This window comes from Saccostrea echinata, unplaced genomic scaffold, assembly GCF_033153115.1.
Source record: "Saccostrea echinata isolate AGI-Se365-2 ecotype Australia unplaced genomic scaffold, CSIRO_AGI_Sech_v1 ptg000056l, whole genome shotgun sequence".
Taxonomy (NCBI): Eukaryota; Metazoa; Mollusca; class Bivalvia; order Ostreida; family Ostreidae; genus Saccostrea; species Saccostrea echinata.
In genome coordinates this window covers 18,776,547-18,792,665 of record NW_026889805.1, presented here as the reverse complement: position 1 = coordinate 18,792,665, position 16,119 = coordinate 18,776,547, and the positions used below count along the sequence as shown (strand labels likewise).

Below are 16,119 nucleotides of genomic sequence, written 5' to 3'. Positions count from 1 at the left end.
TTACCGCGACTCTCTGCATAAACTACCCAATGAAAAGAGGAGTTCAAAACGAGGCTCGATTTCTGAATATTTAGTTTCACGAACGCGACTTTGAAATCTGTAGTTTTTTAACATAATTATGATAATAACTTTTACAATTATCGATAATCTGACGAAAAATAAAAGTTTTGGTACCTCAGAGGTAAAATAACAATCACAATTTATATATATTTGCAGAAGGGGTCAAATTAACCAGTAACATAGTTGATATCAAAGTACTGAAAGTACTGATGGGAGTTGATTTTAATGACGGTTTCAATACAATTGACAGGCTGTAAAACGCGCGGGATGGGTGGGTGGGGTAGAGTAGGAATGCCCTTTTTTCTGAGTATAGTATTTAGCTACAGTAAATTTACCTTAGATGCATCATGCTGGTTGCACCCCCACCATTTGCAGTTATGGGGATAATTCTTTTCTTTAATCTGTTAATACATGCATTAAGTTAACTTGATCTCCATAATTTGCACAAAGATAAAAATGAATCAACACAACTTGGGAATGTTTGCAAATTCATAGCTATATTGTGGTTCTCAAGAAAATGTTTATTTTTCTTCTTATATACCGGTAGTCTTACGTAAAACTTCGATTCCCTATTGTACGTGCTCCAATCCTACTCCTGGGGCCATGATTTGAACAATATAGAATCTACCCTACCTCAGGAAGCTTTCACTTAAGGTGAAATATTCCTCTACTCCAAATTTCACCATTTTTTTTTTAAATTCCCAACATTGATTTTCATCAACATCAGCATTAGATTCAAATGGAAAATAGTTTGAAATATGCTTTGCTTACTTTTTCAGAAATGAATATTATGTCTAATCATGATATGAAGAAAAAATATGATGAATAGAAAGATCAATAATTTTTTATCTCACCATAAAATTAAAAATATGAGGTATACATGTATATGAAAAAAATATTTTATACTAGACCTATCAAATTCACATTAGAAAACATACTAGCTGAAGCATTGCTTTTTAAATCAGAATATCACATTGTATTCTGTGCTTGTAAAATAAAAATGCATCCATCAACAAGAGTTATCTTTCCATCTACAGGAGTTATTGTTTTTCAAAATATTTTTTTAGTGAAAAAAATATTAAATATTATATTTGATTATAGAAATTCTGCATCTAAAATTTCAGAAACATTTAAAAGAATTATATGTCAAGAGATAGAAATATCTCAATTTTAACAGTTTAAAGGAACTGAGTATAAATGTTTTAGGTAAACTATTATAAGTAATTAATAAAAATATTGGCAATAAAAAATAGAAATCAATATTTTAACATAGTTTTGATTTGAATGAGTTAACTATAAACTAGTCCTCATTATTAAACTCAGATAAGACAATTCATGGGATTGCTTGGGATAATATCCTCAGAAATTTATCTCTCTTATCAGAGGCATATTACACTAAAGTAACATTGTTTCTGGTCCAGTGAAAGAGATATTGAAAGATTTTTCCTATATATTTCAAAGTAAAATTTTGATCGATTTCTTATTGTGGCCCCGCTCACTTCAAGGGTCCATGATTTGAACAATTTTGAATCCAAGCTACTTCATGAGGATTTCACTTACATTTCATTGGTTTTGGTCTAGTGTGGTTCTGTAGAAGATTTTCTATATATTTTTTAATGTAAAACTATAAGCCCCTTTGGGGCCCCACCCTACCCCTTGGGGACACATGATTCGAACAACTTAGAATGTGCACTACCTCATGCTTTCAGATTAGTCCAGTGTTCTTCAAAAGAAAATATTAAAGATTTTACTTATATACAGTCAAACCTCATTATCTCATTGAACTCGATGGTACCAAGAAAAAACTTTGAGATATCTGAGGGTTCGAGATATTGAGGGTAAAATAGTTTTAAAAAGTGCTTAGGACTTCCAACTCACTTTGACATATCTAGGGTATTCGAGATATCCTTGTTCGGGATACCAAAAGTTGTACAGTACTTCAATACAAAACTTTTGATTCCCTATTGTGGCCCCACCCTACCCCAGGGGACATAATTTGTTCGATTTATCTCTTTTCTGGTATAGTGGTTAATCTTCATCAGATTTTTCCTTTATATTTCAATGTAAAATAATGATCCCCAATTATGGCCTCATACTAACCCTGGGGGTCATGATTTGAATAATTTACAATCTACATTACCTCAGGAATCTTCCACTTGTTTCATTTTTTCTGGCCCTGTGGTTCTTGAGAAGATTTTTTTAATGACCCCACACTATATTTGCCTTTTATTTACCATCTCCACTTGGAAGGAGACTTGGCCCTTCCCTTGAAGAATATTTAGAATCCCCTTTACCCAATAATGCTTTGTGCCAACTCTAGCTAAAATTGACCCTCACTTATTGAAAAGATTAGAAGTCAAAAATGTGAAAAGTTTACAGACAGACTCAGATGCCAGACAACTGGTGAATCAGAAAAGCTTGAGCTTTCAGCTCAGGTGAGCCAACAAAACAAAGGCAGTGGTATATTATCTAATCTTTTGAAGCAGAAAATAAATTACTTCTTGTTATAAAATACTTTAAATAAATTTAATACTTAATTTCTTTGTTTAATTCCCTGATACATGTATGTTGGAAATATTTCTTTTTCTTCACGAAAGTTATCAAAATGAACCATTTAAAAGCTATTAACAAAAATCGATTTGAATTTACAATTAAAAACATACGTGACTGATTTTGATCCAATGTTTCTTGAAAGCAAGAAGAAAAAGGAAAAAGTGGATTCATAATTCACATCTACATGTTTAACAACTGTGGTTGCCATACATTGTTCTATATTTCTGATGGTCATTAATAACTTTTTAACAAAAGCCTACTGCCTTTTTTTGTCATAACATGACTGTACTTTCCATGAGTTTTGCTTTGCATAAAAAGTTATCTAGGTTCATACAGAGAGATTTAATTCAATCATGGCAATTCATATAAATTATAGATATGAAATATTTGTATTGAAATACATGTATTGTCATCCAAACTCTGATGAAGACATCATTCAACTTGAGGCCATCTTTAAAAAAATGTTTTCCCTCACCTGAATGACTGGCTAAAAATGGCCCAACTTAAAACATTTTTAACCTCAAGGAAACAATTTTTTAAAAATTCATTCCACAATTTTCTTATCACAACGACAACTTTTTTAAAGTTTATACATGTAATACCTTCAATTTTAATAGATTTTGGATGTTAAAAATTTCTGGAAAGAAAATTTTCCCACCCACCTAATGATCCATTTTTTTTAATCCTGAATCGGGAGAGGGCAAATAAACACTATTTTAAAGATGGCCTAAATATATCAATTTTCCTATTCAGTACATTTTCAAGTTTTCAATCAGAAATCAACACAATGTCAAAACATTAATAATTTAATAAACATTTTCTTTTAAAAATTTAACATTCAGCAGGTTAAAACATGAACAACATCTAGCATTATAAAGCACAGAGGTTTGCATAAAATGAAATGTTTTCCTTATAGATAATATCACAGATGTTCAAGGATATTATAAGACAAGGGAAAGATGCGCCTTTAATACATGTACATATTCAACTCTCACCTGAGTATCATGCTGCAACTTTTTTTAAGAATAATTGCAACACAGTACATGTAGCTTCCATGTTTGTATCAAACTGCTTATAATTCTCTGTTTCAAATAATTGCCAATAAAAATTTTCACAATTCTCTTCCAGTGACCTTTACCTTGTCAAAGTTTACTTGAAACTGTTGTTTGACAACACACAGTGGTAAAGAGAATAATTTTTTAAGTATGAGACTTTACGGTTTCTTTATTGCACAGAAATTAAAACCCTATTCAAGTCACACACTTTCACAGAACAACTTATAAGACTGCGGAACATTAACTTGCAAAATTGGAAATATGCAGCTTACGTCATTTCCATCTGTTACAATCAAAACATTTAATGATAGACATTGGAATGGGCTGGTACAATTTGGCACGGATGTCAGAGAAAACACTGGATTGAAATTCTTGTTTGAAATTCATTTTCAATCCACCTCAGCTACGCTAGAATCATGGTGTTACTGATTGACCCAGAAGACAAATTATTTCAATTTAGGAATAGTTTGAAATTTATATAAATCAGAATTTCTGTCCAATGTTTTTAAAGAAATAAAAAGGGACAAACATTTCATTCCTGTTTGGTATGTGCATGCCTGTGTGTGTGTGTGTGTGGGGGGGGGGGGTTGTTTGATCTTGGAAATAAAAAAGAAAGTTTATTTTAGTTTTGACAACCCCTCCCTGTTTTTAACTGTCAAACATTTTTCAGTGAAAACAAAACTAAAGAAAATAGCTCTTGTCATCCTAGAAATAAATACATTTTGTCACGTGAAGGCATGATCTGACTCGACAATTTTTGACCCTCCTCCCCCTTCTACAATTAAATGGCTGTCCCCTGAAAAAATAATCTCTGTCTTCTATGACTTTTACATCCCTTACAATTACAGGCGAAAAAAACTTATATAAATTTGAATTTCAAACAACATGCATTTAGGAACTGAAATAATTATTTGTCTTCTGGATCATACACACACACTCTGCGTTTGAAAAAAAGCTCAGGTGGATTGAAAATGAATTTCAATCCAATGTTTTATCGGACGTCCATGTCGAATTGTACCCGCCCATTTCATTGTCTATCATTAAATGTTCTGACTGTAACAGGTGGAAATGACGTAAGCTGTATATTTCCAATTTTGCCAGTTAATGTTCCGTGGTCTTACACTGTGGTGCAAATACATGTATAAACATTCCAACTTACGGTAATAAATTTATTTCTTGCACATAACCTCTTTCACTTGATGACTCAAAAGCAATCTCAGTTAGGCCATTTCTCATATTAACCCATAATGAAAATATGGATATTTCATCTCAACAGACTCAAATAATTGCACAGAAAAAAATCTATATTTAGTAACAGAAGGTGCCCTTTAATTCTTGATTCTGTAACCCTTGAAGCAACTTGAGAAAGCTGCCTGTTGCCTATTGTAACCAGGTAGGCAGTTTATCAGCTTAAAGTCTAGCAGTAAAAAATTAACTAATTTGCACCACTCCTACAGCCCCAGTGGGGGGGGGGGGGGGGGGGCTTTAAAGAAGCTGAAAATGTCCAAAACATGGATGAAAGATGACAACAGATGGGAACAAATAGCAATAGGTCATTCTAGTGATTCAAATGACCTAAAAACACAAAAGATCTTTGGCTTGATTTAGATTGATATCATGAAAAGTTAAATTATAATTCTGCATGCTTTTCTGCATGATAAATCCTGGACACCTGCACCAAAAGAGGACCAGTATCAGGGTCAGACAACCACTGTTGTGCAGCCAGAGGACTGTCAAGCATCTGTAAAAATGCTGGAAAAAAAATAAAAATTTCAATTCTCTGAAAACATGTTTCTGATATTGTGATTTCTTTATTCTTACAATTTCAGAGCATAAGGTTGAGTTATTTAAATTTTATATACATCATTACTAACCATCAATGCATTTACTTTTCAAGGCATTTGTCATAAATTCAAAAATGAAACAGATAACAAAGATGTTGACAACAATTAGAGCTCATTTTTCCCTGCAAGACACAAAATCAAAATGTTGATTGTTTTCATATTTATTATCTATGTCATTGGTGAATTGTTTTAAATTGTTTTACATATTATGTAAATATTAACTAAGACTTGAGATAGCCTTATTATTTTTTGTTATTACATTTATCCCCATATTTACAACATTTAAACACTGCCAGTGCAAATTTTGAACATATATTGCTAAAGAATGAACATTCATATATCATCAAAATGTTTTAACAACATCTGTATTTATACAAGTGTAAGGGGAAAAAATGGCAAAAAGTGAGTCCATTGGTCAGTACTTGTATATTGACTGTGTATGACATATTTAATAACTTTCAAAAAAATACAGGACAGAACAATGGTTAGATTTTGAGTTTGACACAAGTTAGATAGAATGTTTTATCGTTAAAGTGATAAATGTCCTACGGACCCGGTTTAATGATAGAATGCGTTCCGTGTATTGTCTCTGTAGCAAAGAAAATACGGGAGATAACTCTAACTCAAGTGCATTTACTAATAAAATCCCGAGAGTTCCGAATGTCAACATGGTGTGTAAATTTGAAACGAGTAAAAAACATTGGTGAAAAAGTGTTGAATTCTTCCATTACATGGATTAAATTTTTAGATGAAAGGTATTCACAGTCTCAAAAAGGTTTGTTATGATTAATTTGACTGTTATTTTCAATGCAACTTCATTATGTTCTCCAAAATCGTTTTGGAGCGATTCTGCAACTTTCTGCTACATTACGGGTATATGGGAGGCATTCTAACTGTGGTGTGGGCCTGTCCCGAGACACAGTTAGATTATTCTAACTAGACACAAGTAGCATCCATACCTAATAAACACCTAGGATTGTTTAGCCCTAATTGCACTTGTGGGTTTGCCATAATGGCTTTGTAAACAGCACCATCTGTATCCAAACCTTCATCCAAGTCCTGGGGTTGTGTTTTCCTGTCACCTAATAACCACTCACACTAAAAGATATACAGAACATCAAATTCAGAATATCAAAATGAATATCTTAAACTGTAATTAAACCCACAAAATCCTTAAAAAACCGTTTTTTTTTTAATTAGTTCTTATCAGATAAAGTCTTCTGAAATCTGTTTATCCTTTCATTAACCCAAAGAAAATAAAATTACTGCATCATTTTGATTGTTTCTGCTGATACGCAGGGCATCAAAGGCATCTTTTTCATCAAATCCCATTTCAACAAGATTTTGTAGAATCTGTCAATGGAAAATAAAAATGTCTTTGAAAGCATGAGAAAAAAAATTACCGTACCTGTCAAGATGGACTGAATTAAATACATGTATGTATTCAGTACAAAAGCATTCTGATGTCTGATATTTGAATTATTTTGCACCCTTTTTTCCTTCTCATACTGAGAGTATTGTACATGAATTTTGTAAGTATCAGATCTAGAACACAACTTTTCAGCATTGGTTAATTTCTCCCAGTATACCTTGTGGTTTGGTTTGAACTCTCTCTTGCGATATTCCCTAAGTGACTGCAGTATGTTGGTGGTTTGATGTCCATTCTTTGTGACAGAAGTTTTCTCCTCTTTTCCACCAACTGCACCCTCCTCCTGTATAAGAAAATTAGTATCTCAATAATGAAGCGTTACCTTTTTTTATTTTTTTAATGCAATTGCTATCTTTCTACAATTAATAAAATGAAAGCTAATTAGTAGTAGCTGATTCCGATAAAAATAATTTGTTCCTCTTTTCTTGTACCGGTACTTCTAACAAACTGACTAAGATCTGACATGGGGTCATTTTAGATAATGCATTACGTAAAGACTGTGAATTTTCAATTTACCTTGTTAATTGAGCTTCCAGGAAGGGGTTCATCTACATCTACATCAGACTCGTGTTGGATGAGCCATTCCATTGAAGACATCACAGACATACTATAAACAAATACCCCAAAATTATTTCTTTAGTACATGTACCTGAGCTGATCCAATTCTTTTAAGGCTTCTATCAAAATTAAATCTACTGTTTATTTTATCAATAACAATTACAGAATTCCAAAAACATGTACTTACTCATTAAGAAGCAGAGCTTTCTTGGCCCTGTTTTCAGGAAATCCCATGTCACATAGCTGTTTTAATGCTGTAGCATCTATTTCCTGTTCTTGGACTGGTTCTTTCAACATTTCTGAAAAAAATTCAACATTTTGCATTCTAATGTCTAAATAGTTGTATATAAGTGAACCAAAATGTTTTATGTATCACTACAAGTAAATAGGTCAATTTTGAATTCTTTCAGGAAAGGGAAATAACATTACACGCTCAAATAATAAAAATGTCTAAGTAGGGAAAATATCATGACCAATTGCAGTAAGTTTTTTTTTTTTTTGTGGGGGAGGGGGATTCATTTATTAATACAGTATACATGTACTTAATAATGGGTATTAGAAAAACAATTTTTAATCCTGTTTTTTTTTTTTCCAGATTGTAAAAGGCAGAAATGTCAGTAAGATTCAAATAACAAAAATAACAAGATGTGTTTGTGAAACACTGATGCCCCCGTATGGCAGCTTATGGTGAAGGTTAAAGTTTCTCAAATGCAAGTCAAAATCCTGGCCAAAAGATAAAAAATGTTAGTACACAAAGAAAGGTCTTGTCTCAAGGAATATACCTGTGAAATTTGAAAGCCCTAGCTGCAACTGTTAAAAAGTTATGGCGAAGGTTAAAGTTTTTTAAAAGTAAGTAAAACGTCAAGCTCAAGGTCAAAGTTGTTGGTATCCAAAGGAAGGTCTTGTCACAATGATTACATATGTGAAGTATGAAAGCCCTAGCACCAACCATTCAAAAGTTATGGCAAAGGTTAAAGTTTTTCGAAAGTAGGTCAAACTGCTATGTCAAGGTCAAAGTGGTTGGTATCCAAAGGAAGGTGATTGCACAAGGATTACATATGTAAGGTATGAAAGCCCTAGCATCAACCATTCAAAAGTTATGGCCAAGGTTAAAGTTTTTCAAAAGTAGGTCAAACTCCTAGGTCAAGGTCAAAAGGTCAAAGTGGTTGGTATCCAAAGAAAGGTCTTGTCACAAGGATAACATATGCGAAGTATGAAAGCCCTAGCTCCAACCGTTCAAAAGTTACGGCCAAGGTTAAAGTTTTTCAAAAGTAGGTCAAACTCCTAGGTCAAGGTCAAAAGGTCAAAGTGGTTGGTATCCGAAGAAAGGTCTTGTCACAAGGATAACATATGCGAAGTATGAAAGCCCTAGCTCCAACCATTCAAAAGTTATGGCCAAGGTTAAAGTTTTTCAAAAGTAGGTCAAACTCCTAGGTCAAGGTCAAAGGGTCAAAGAGGTTGATATCCAAAGGAAGGCCTTGTCACAAAGAATACACGTATGAAGTTTGAAACCCCAAGCACCAACTGTTCAGAAGTTATGGCCAAGGTTAAAGTCTCATAAAATTTTGCAAGAGTGGGTCAAACTCCAAGGTCAAGGTCAAAAGGTCAAATTTGATGGTACCCAAAGAAAGGTCTTTTCACAAGGAATACACATGTGAAATATAAAAGTCATAGCTCCAACCAATCAAAAGTTATGGGCAAGATTAAAGTGGACAACAGACAGACAGACAAACAGATAAACAGACAAACAGATAAACAGACAAACAGACAGACAGGACAAAAACAATATACCCCCGGGATCTTTCGATCCAGGGGCATAATAAAAATGTTCATGTTACAGTAAAACTTATTTAGTATGAACACGGATATAGCAAATTTACGGATATAGTGAAGCTTTTTGGAATCCCCGGCAAATTTTCTAACAATGCCTTGTAAAACTTTACGGATATAACAAACATGGATATTATAGTGAATTTAAGGATATTACAATTGATTGTGTGTCCCCTTGAGGTTAAACCCCCCAAAATTTACATCTTTCATAACAAATTTTGAAGATCTCTATTTTAAGAATATTGAACTGACAATATTTTGTAAGTATTTATGTAAGTACAGTGTATTTATATTTGAAATTCATTTCAAAATTCATTTCATATCAAAAGTTTGAATTCAAAGGTAACCTCCGTTTTTCATACCTCCCCTAATACATTTTGTAGTCATATTGAAGAACAAAAATCTATATTGCTAATTCGCTATGTATACTTTAAGGAATTTGTTGTACCGAAATAATGAATTACGGATATAGCGAAGTAAATTCACAGGTCCCTAGTTTTACTGTACTGTAATTGATGTTAATGCCCTTGCCCAACATGTCACGGGTCTTCAGGAATTACAGTTTTGTTTTCATATTAAATTTTTGCTAGGGAGGTAGTTCAAAAGTTTCCAATTAAAGTGCACCATTTAGAAATTTCTTTTGCTTATCTTATACCTACTCTTTTGAGAGATATCTACAAAATTCACCTCCTTTTATATAAAAGAAACAAACTAACAAACCTTCAGCTTGTGTGAATATTTTGGATGCTTCTGGATTCAGACTCAAAATTTTCTGTGATGCCTCTATTAAGGAGATTAAAATTTTTCTAAGCTCTGTCTGAAACTAAAAAAAGAGATTTTTTTCTTATTTTTGAATTAAAAATGTTAAGTTCAAACAGAATAACTAATGTACTTTTAAATATCAAATAATAACACATTCAAAGCAGATTTTTTTTTTTTTTTGAGGGGATAAATTTGTCTGATTTGTGATCCACAATGATTTCATGATGACTTAATTTCATTGTTTCAATGATAACCATACAAGATATATAACCATATAATATAAAAGTTTCTTTAGGGATTTAATTTCATTGATAATTGTTATCAATGTAATAAACGAAATTTAATCCCTACCACACATTTATTTTTAACAGTATACTGTAGATTCCTAAATATATGCGAGGAATTAGTTATCACGTTATTTCACAAGAAGCACCACTCTCGAAATAATATTATTCACTTTTATTTTTATGGTACTGAAAGCCACATAAAACCTCTAGATCAACAGTACACTCAGGAATTATTATTCTTGCGATTTGACCTCTAAGGACCATTTCGAGATATACTCACGTAAAATAAGGAATCTACAGTATACACTGTATAATAAAAAACATGAGAACTTGCATACACTACACCAGTTTTACATTCTTGTACAGTGAATGTTGCTATTAGCAAGCTCTAAAGACAACTGGGCAAAGAGATAAGTTGGACAACTGAACATTGATCCAATAGAATTTTTTCTGCAGTAACCTGTGGACCTACCGTACCTTCCGTTCCAATTGCACCTCACTGCAAACTAGGTTCTCAAAGTAACAACAAAACTTCACAAATAAAATAAACTCACCTTAATTTAATGGATATTGCACATAAAGAGGAAATATTAAACATTCTTTGTTCAAAATTTGTACATTTTTAAGAGGAAGGTCTAAGTTAAAAGTGAATAATAAACAACTGTGTTATCCCCAATGGTCACACTGCCAATAATGCTAACATGCATGTATTACTTCAATAAAAAATTTCACCAAATATTTTCTAATAATCTGACAATACAGAAAATGTTTAACGATTCCTTACATCCACAGTAACTGATGATTGTTCTGGTGTTTTGACTATCTGTGACTTGGGTAATGTTGATGTCAGTTTGTTGATTATATCTTCTGTAGGAATCTTTTTAGAATCATCCTTTTGCTGCATACAAAACATAAACATAAAAATAGGTATCAAAATATTTTCTAGGGAAAAAATATTTTTCTTAAAAAAAATGTAAACACTTACATTTGATGTTCGATCTTTTGTGTCAAAGTTCATTGCTGGCAATCTTTTCTTGAGTAGTAATAGTTCATCTGAAATAGCATGTCACTATATTTCCAATTCAATTTTTAAACAGTTTTTTGCAGAAGTCCTTTATTCAGAGTGCATTAAAGTAAACAAAAAAGTAAAAATCCAGAGAAAATATATAAAAAATACTTTTCTATCAAATAATTTTTTTTTTTTTGCAAATCTAACAAAGTTTCAGTCTCTTACAGATAATATTATTGCTAGATATGATTTTACAGTCATTTTACCAGTAGCAAATCAGTTGTTATATTGTGAACTCATCCTACTTGGTCAGAGTTCCAAATCCTCTTGGTTGTTGTTTAATTTGTATTTTGATGTGTTTCATATTACCGGTACCAAAATTCCAAAAATATGAATGGCACAGGCATGCAAATGAAATTACAACAACCCCGTACTCTCCTGGTTTTGAACAAATTTTTCAGTATCAAATCTTGAGGCCTCTACTATGGCTGACCCAATGAATAGAACTGGCATATCCAAATTATTCTTAAAATATGCCTTTGAGAAAATGCTGTATGAAAAATTGTAATTTTATGATTTACTTTTACAATATGCATTATTAAAATCAAATCAACCATATCTATTTAAAGACACATTTTTAGGTGAACATCTTAGTAATTTGTCTTTGCAATATCTTCACTTTTGCCAGTTTTTCATATTTCTTGTATATTGTAAAAGGACACTTTTCAGACTTCAAAAATTCATGAATCCAAACTAGTGTCACGGTATGGGCTGAGGATATTTGCCTGGGTAGCTCAGTTGGTAGAGCAACTGATGCGGAGGTCCCGGACTCAATTCTCTGACCAACCCTACATTTTCTTCTTTCTGATTACATAATTTGTTGCTCCTGGACTTACAGGTGAAGGTCCTGCCAAGGGTAAATAGTAACTTGGGTTGTGTCTTGGTGGGTGAAGACACTTTAAAGGGTATTTATCAAAATTTTTTGATATGACAAAGTTTACATGCTATTAAAATCATATATTTAAAAATCTTTGCTAGAAAATTAATATTTTTGATGTTTCAGCGATTCAAAGTTTGAATTTCTCAATATGCATATTTTGATTGCCGATGTTACGCGCCATTGCTCTGATGTCATAGGTGTCAATCCTGGTCAAGCGAAGTACTTATTGTGTATACAAAAGGGCTCATTTGTTGTGTCTGTTAAACCTGTTAGAAAATAATTAAGTGATAATTGGATAATTGACAGCTAGTAAGGTATAATTTATGGCTTTAGGATGCATAAATGTGCACAAGAAAGGTTTTAGGAAGAATTTTTTCCCCCACATTTCCTGGACTTGGTCGAGAGATGAAACATGTGAAAGGGGGGCCTTTTTCTGCAAATGTGATGGCATTTAGCTCCATTCAGAACAATCGTTTATGCCCGATCGATCATGAATTTTTTTTCTGTCCTATAAAATATTTTAAGGAAAGATACCTTAAAAAAAAAGTAATAAATGACAAACACGCATTTTTTAATGTTGTGAACTTCGCAATGGCGTACTGCGCCATTGAAGAAGTGTCATTTCTAGTACATGATATTCACTGCTGGAACAGATAAAAGATACAGGATTCATTTATATATAATTAATTAAAATAATAATGAAGGAGAATTTAAAATTCCCATATTCATAAATGTTTACGAAGTTAAACCTTAGTAATTTGTTCTATATAGTTGAAGTCCCGAGTTGTCAACAGCTTCGTCTTCTATGACCTCTCCAATTTCGGCATATTTTCTGGTTATTTCTCTCTGCTAGACGTTCATACATATAAGACTGACCGTCAATAACCAAAGGAATATAGTCGATGTCAAAATTTCAACCGACCATCTCATGTATTCTATTTATTTAGCGTAAAAATCTATTCAATATATTTTGTTCTTACGATAAGCTTTACGAGTTCTATTGACCATTGACACCTATGACGTTTCAGTACCACATGACCCCTATCTAATTAGTGGAGAGTTTTACTTCGAGGACCCTATATTACGGGCGTTTTATCGTCTAATTACTGCCATTTTCAACATTATTTCATAATCAAACGATAATTATATGTTTCAAGAATATAATAGTGTTTCATTTTTAAGAAATTTAGATACGTGATAAAAACCCTTTAAGGAGGGAGGAATGTAATGGTTTGGGCCATGGATATTGGCTCAGTTGGTAAAGCACCTGATTAATGAAATAGGGGTCCTGGGTTTGATTCCTGGTCCAGCCATATATGTTCTCCATTCCTGTTACTCTAGGAAAACAACAAATGGTTCGTTGGGATGTCACCATTTCATACATGTATAAAAGTCAATTGTCATTAAGTTCCGTATTCAAGCTTGTTATATTTATCCCAAATATTTTAAAATTACATAGTCTGGATAGAGAACATTCTGAATTTTTTTATTTAGATGTATTTGTCTACACACTTTCATTTTCTTTGACTTGCACTTGTCATGATCTGGATCATTGTTATAAACGGTATCAGGTTCGTTCGCCCTATCTACCTGTTCGCATGAGTCCGTTCGCGCAGGGTCCGTTCGCCATTATTCTTGTTCGCCCTATATCTCGTTCGCCCTATTATATATATAGTATATAGTAAATATCAACATTCATTATTAATTTTATTCAATATTTTACGACTTGGTGTTTTTTTTTTCAAATGTTGCTACATAATTTTTTTTATTAACCGTAATCTTAATTAAATAATTCAAATTTGATATTTATGCTCTTTACATGCTTAATTGCTTTAATTATACTTAATAATGTCACTGTAATTTAGGGGATCATACAATCTGCGTTATGTTTTGAAAACAATTAAAGGACTGAGACGTTAATTTCTGTTGGTCTGCCGGGTCTTTAATAGGACAGGTATTTATTTTATAGTGTGACCACATGCATAGTTCTGTTGTCTCTCATGTGCAATTTATGTACCAATGTACATATAATTTATTTAAAAAATCCATTGCTTCATTATTCAACTTTCTGCAATATAAATAGGGCGAACGGACCCTGTGCAAACAAGTTTTAGGGCGATCGGACTCTGGGCGAACGGGAATGAGGGCGAACGGCGTCAAGGGCGAACAAGTTTTAGGGCGAACGAACATACAACCGTTATAAACTGTAGATACATTGGATAACAATCATGCCAATGTTATAAAAACACTACACATGGGAAGAACATTCATCCTTTTATTGAATTTACCTAGTAAGAATTTTTAAATCCAGAGAATCACTATTTTCTAGACCATTTGATCCAAAAATTATTCGATACTGGGCATACTGGCAAATACCCGTGACTATTACTGTTAGTAGTACAAGGACTGTATAGTAAACATTACATATATTTATACCATTATTTTGTATTCCCTCCTCAAACACCGTCTTTTCTTCTGACAAAACCTTCCCTGTACGGACTAGCAAAATTCGATGGTATAAGGATTTCTTCATACTGTCAGCAGGACTTGAAAAATGATTTAAAGATATTATCTTCAGTTCATCTATCTTCATATCCGCTTTCAATTCTGTCAAGAAATCTTGCCCACTCATACTGGTTATTCGTACTCTAAGTCCTGCTTGAGGAAATATGCTGGAATCCGACACATACATTATGAATTATGAAAAACTCCGAAACGAACAATTCCTGAGATCATTCGAACGAAAACGCAGTTTGCAATATTTTGTGTATTTTGAGCCCGATAAATAAAAGAACAGAAATATGCAGTAAAAAAGTGCCAATTTTGAAAATAAATTGCAAAAGATCTGGAGGTGGAATCTCAAATCGCCACACACAATCGATAGTTTAATGTTTGAACTTTTATTTGCATGTACTCTGGTGCATGCACTTTTCCACTAAAAGTAGGCACGGGACCTTTGAAAATTACCTGTGTTATCCTCCGAAATCCCACAATGCAATGTGATTTTCCATAAATGGGCCCAATATTCTCCGAAAACGGAGACCGCCCATACCTGATTATAAACAAGTTCAACGTATTCAACTCTGGCTGGTATGGTATAGGGCATGCTAAACCTCTTAACATATGACCGTTACAACGGGGGGGGGGGGGGGGCAGTAATGTTTACGATATACAGTATACTAAACTAAAGGAAAACATAGTTTTTTTTGGCATGCTTGTCAAGGATATTTTGCTTAATAGCCCCTCCCAAACTGAAAATGTTGAGTTGTCCCCCCACTGAACTGAAATTGATTCCGACAGGCCTGTAGGATACTATTTAATTATAAAATATCATATATCTAGAACTGATTGTATTACATAGTTATTGTACAAATGATTGTATATGATTTATGCTAATCTCGGTGGAGATTAGATTTATGCATATCCTCACATTCTAGAATATTGTATAAATATATTAACAATTTATGATTCTTATATGCTGTTTGCACCAATAAAATATTGTATATTGTGAAAAAAATGTCCTGTCACATTATGATTGTGTAATATATATGTGTATTATGTACGTTACTTAGTGAACCCAGGGCCCCAACCCTGGCACTATTATATACTTGGACATGTGATGGGGCAATAAAAAAAAAAAAAAAAAAAAAAAATATTGTATAAACAGTCGATGACGTTTGACAGCCAGAAAGCCAAAGATTTTATAGTTGGTTGATTGAAAATTTCTTCTCCTCGTGAACAGCTAAAGTGGTGTAACTTTTGAAACTTCCTGTCCAAATACGACTCGAACGA

At 32.8% G+C, this 16,119-nt stretch overlaps 2 protein-coding genes across 4 annotated transcripts in view; both read right to left on the bottom strand.

Annotated features, from left to right (window-relative positions):
- LOC133173817 (chromosome-associated kinesin KIF4-like) overlaps positions 1 to 21 on the bottom strand; it is a 29,283-nt gene extending 29,262 nt beyond the window's left edge. The window contains exon 1 of the mRNA XM_061308865.1: positions 5 to 21. The gene's annotated coding sequence lies outside the window, so the exon portion shown is untranslated. The remainder of the gene's footprint in view (positions 1 to 4) is intronic.
- A 3,385-nt stretch (positions 22 to 3,406) lies between these two features.
- LOC133172951 (ubiquitin-associated domain-containing protein 1-like) lies at positions 3,407 to 15,071 on the bottom strand. 3 transcript variants are annotated; one of them, XM_061307812.1, is made up of 10 exons: positions 14,764 to 15,069; positions 11,358 to 11,431; positions 11,163 to 11,270; positions 10,050 to 10,152; positions 7,687 to 7,798; positions 7,458 to 7,548; positions 7,102 to 7,224; positions 6,779 to 6,865; positions 6,472 to 6,610; positions 3,407 to 5,420 (listed from the first exon to the last, which is right to left on the bottom strand). In XM_061307812.1, the coding sequence occupies exons 1-10, from the start codon at positions 15,017 to 15,019 to the stop codon at positions 5,299 to 5,301; spliced, it is 1,215 nt and encodes a 404-aa protein (XP_061163796.1). In that variant the 5' UTR covers positions 15,020 to 15,069; the 3' UTR covers positions 3,407 to 5,298. The 3 variants fall into 3 exon arrangements, with proteins under 3 accessions (XP_061163796.1, XP_061163795.1, XP_061163794.1); XM_061307811.1 differs by having other exon boundaries at positions 11,163 to 11,276; positions 11,364 to 11,431; XM_061307810.1 differs by having other exon boundaries at positions 11,163 to 11,431; positions 14,764 to 15,071.
- Positions 15,072 to 16,119: the final 1,048 nt, after the last annotated feature.

Bases quoted from the DNA above. Each gene is read 5' to 3' on its own strand.
- LOC133172951 (XM_061307810.1), bottom strand. From the start codon at position 15,019: ATGTATGTGTCGGATTCCAGCATATTTCCTCAAGCAGGACTTAGAGTA. The intron at 7,549-7,686 runs GTAAGTACATGT...ATTTGTTTATAG, and splicing joins AAAGCTCTGCTTCTTAATGA to TATGTCTGTGATGTCTTCAA. The intron at 5,421-6,471 runs GTATGGATGCTA...TTTTTTTTCCAG, and splicing joins CAATCCTAGGTGTTTATTAG to CATTTTTACAGATGCTTGAC.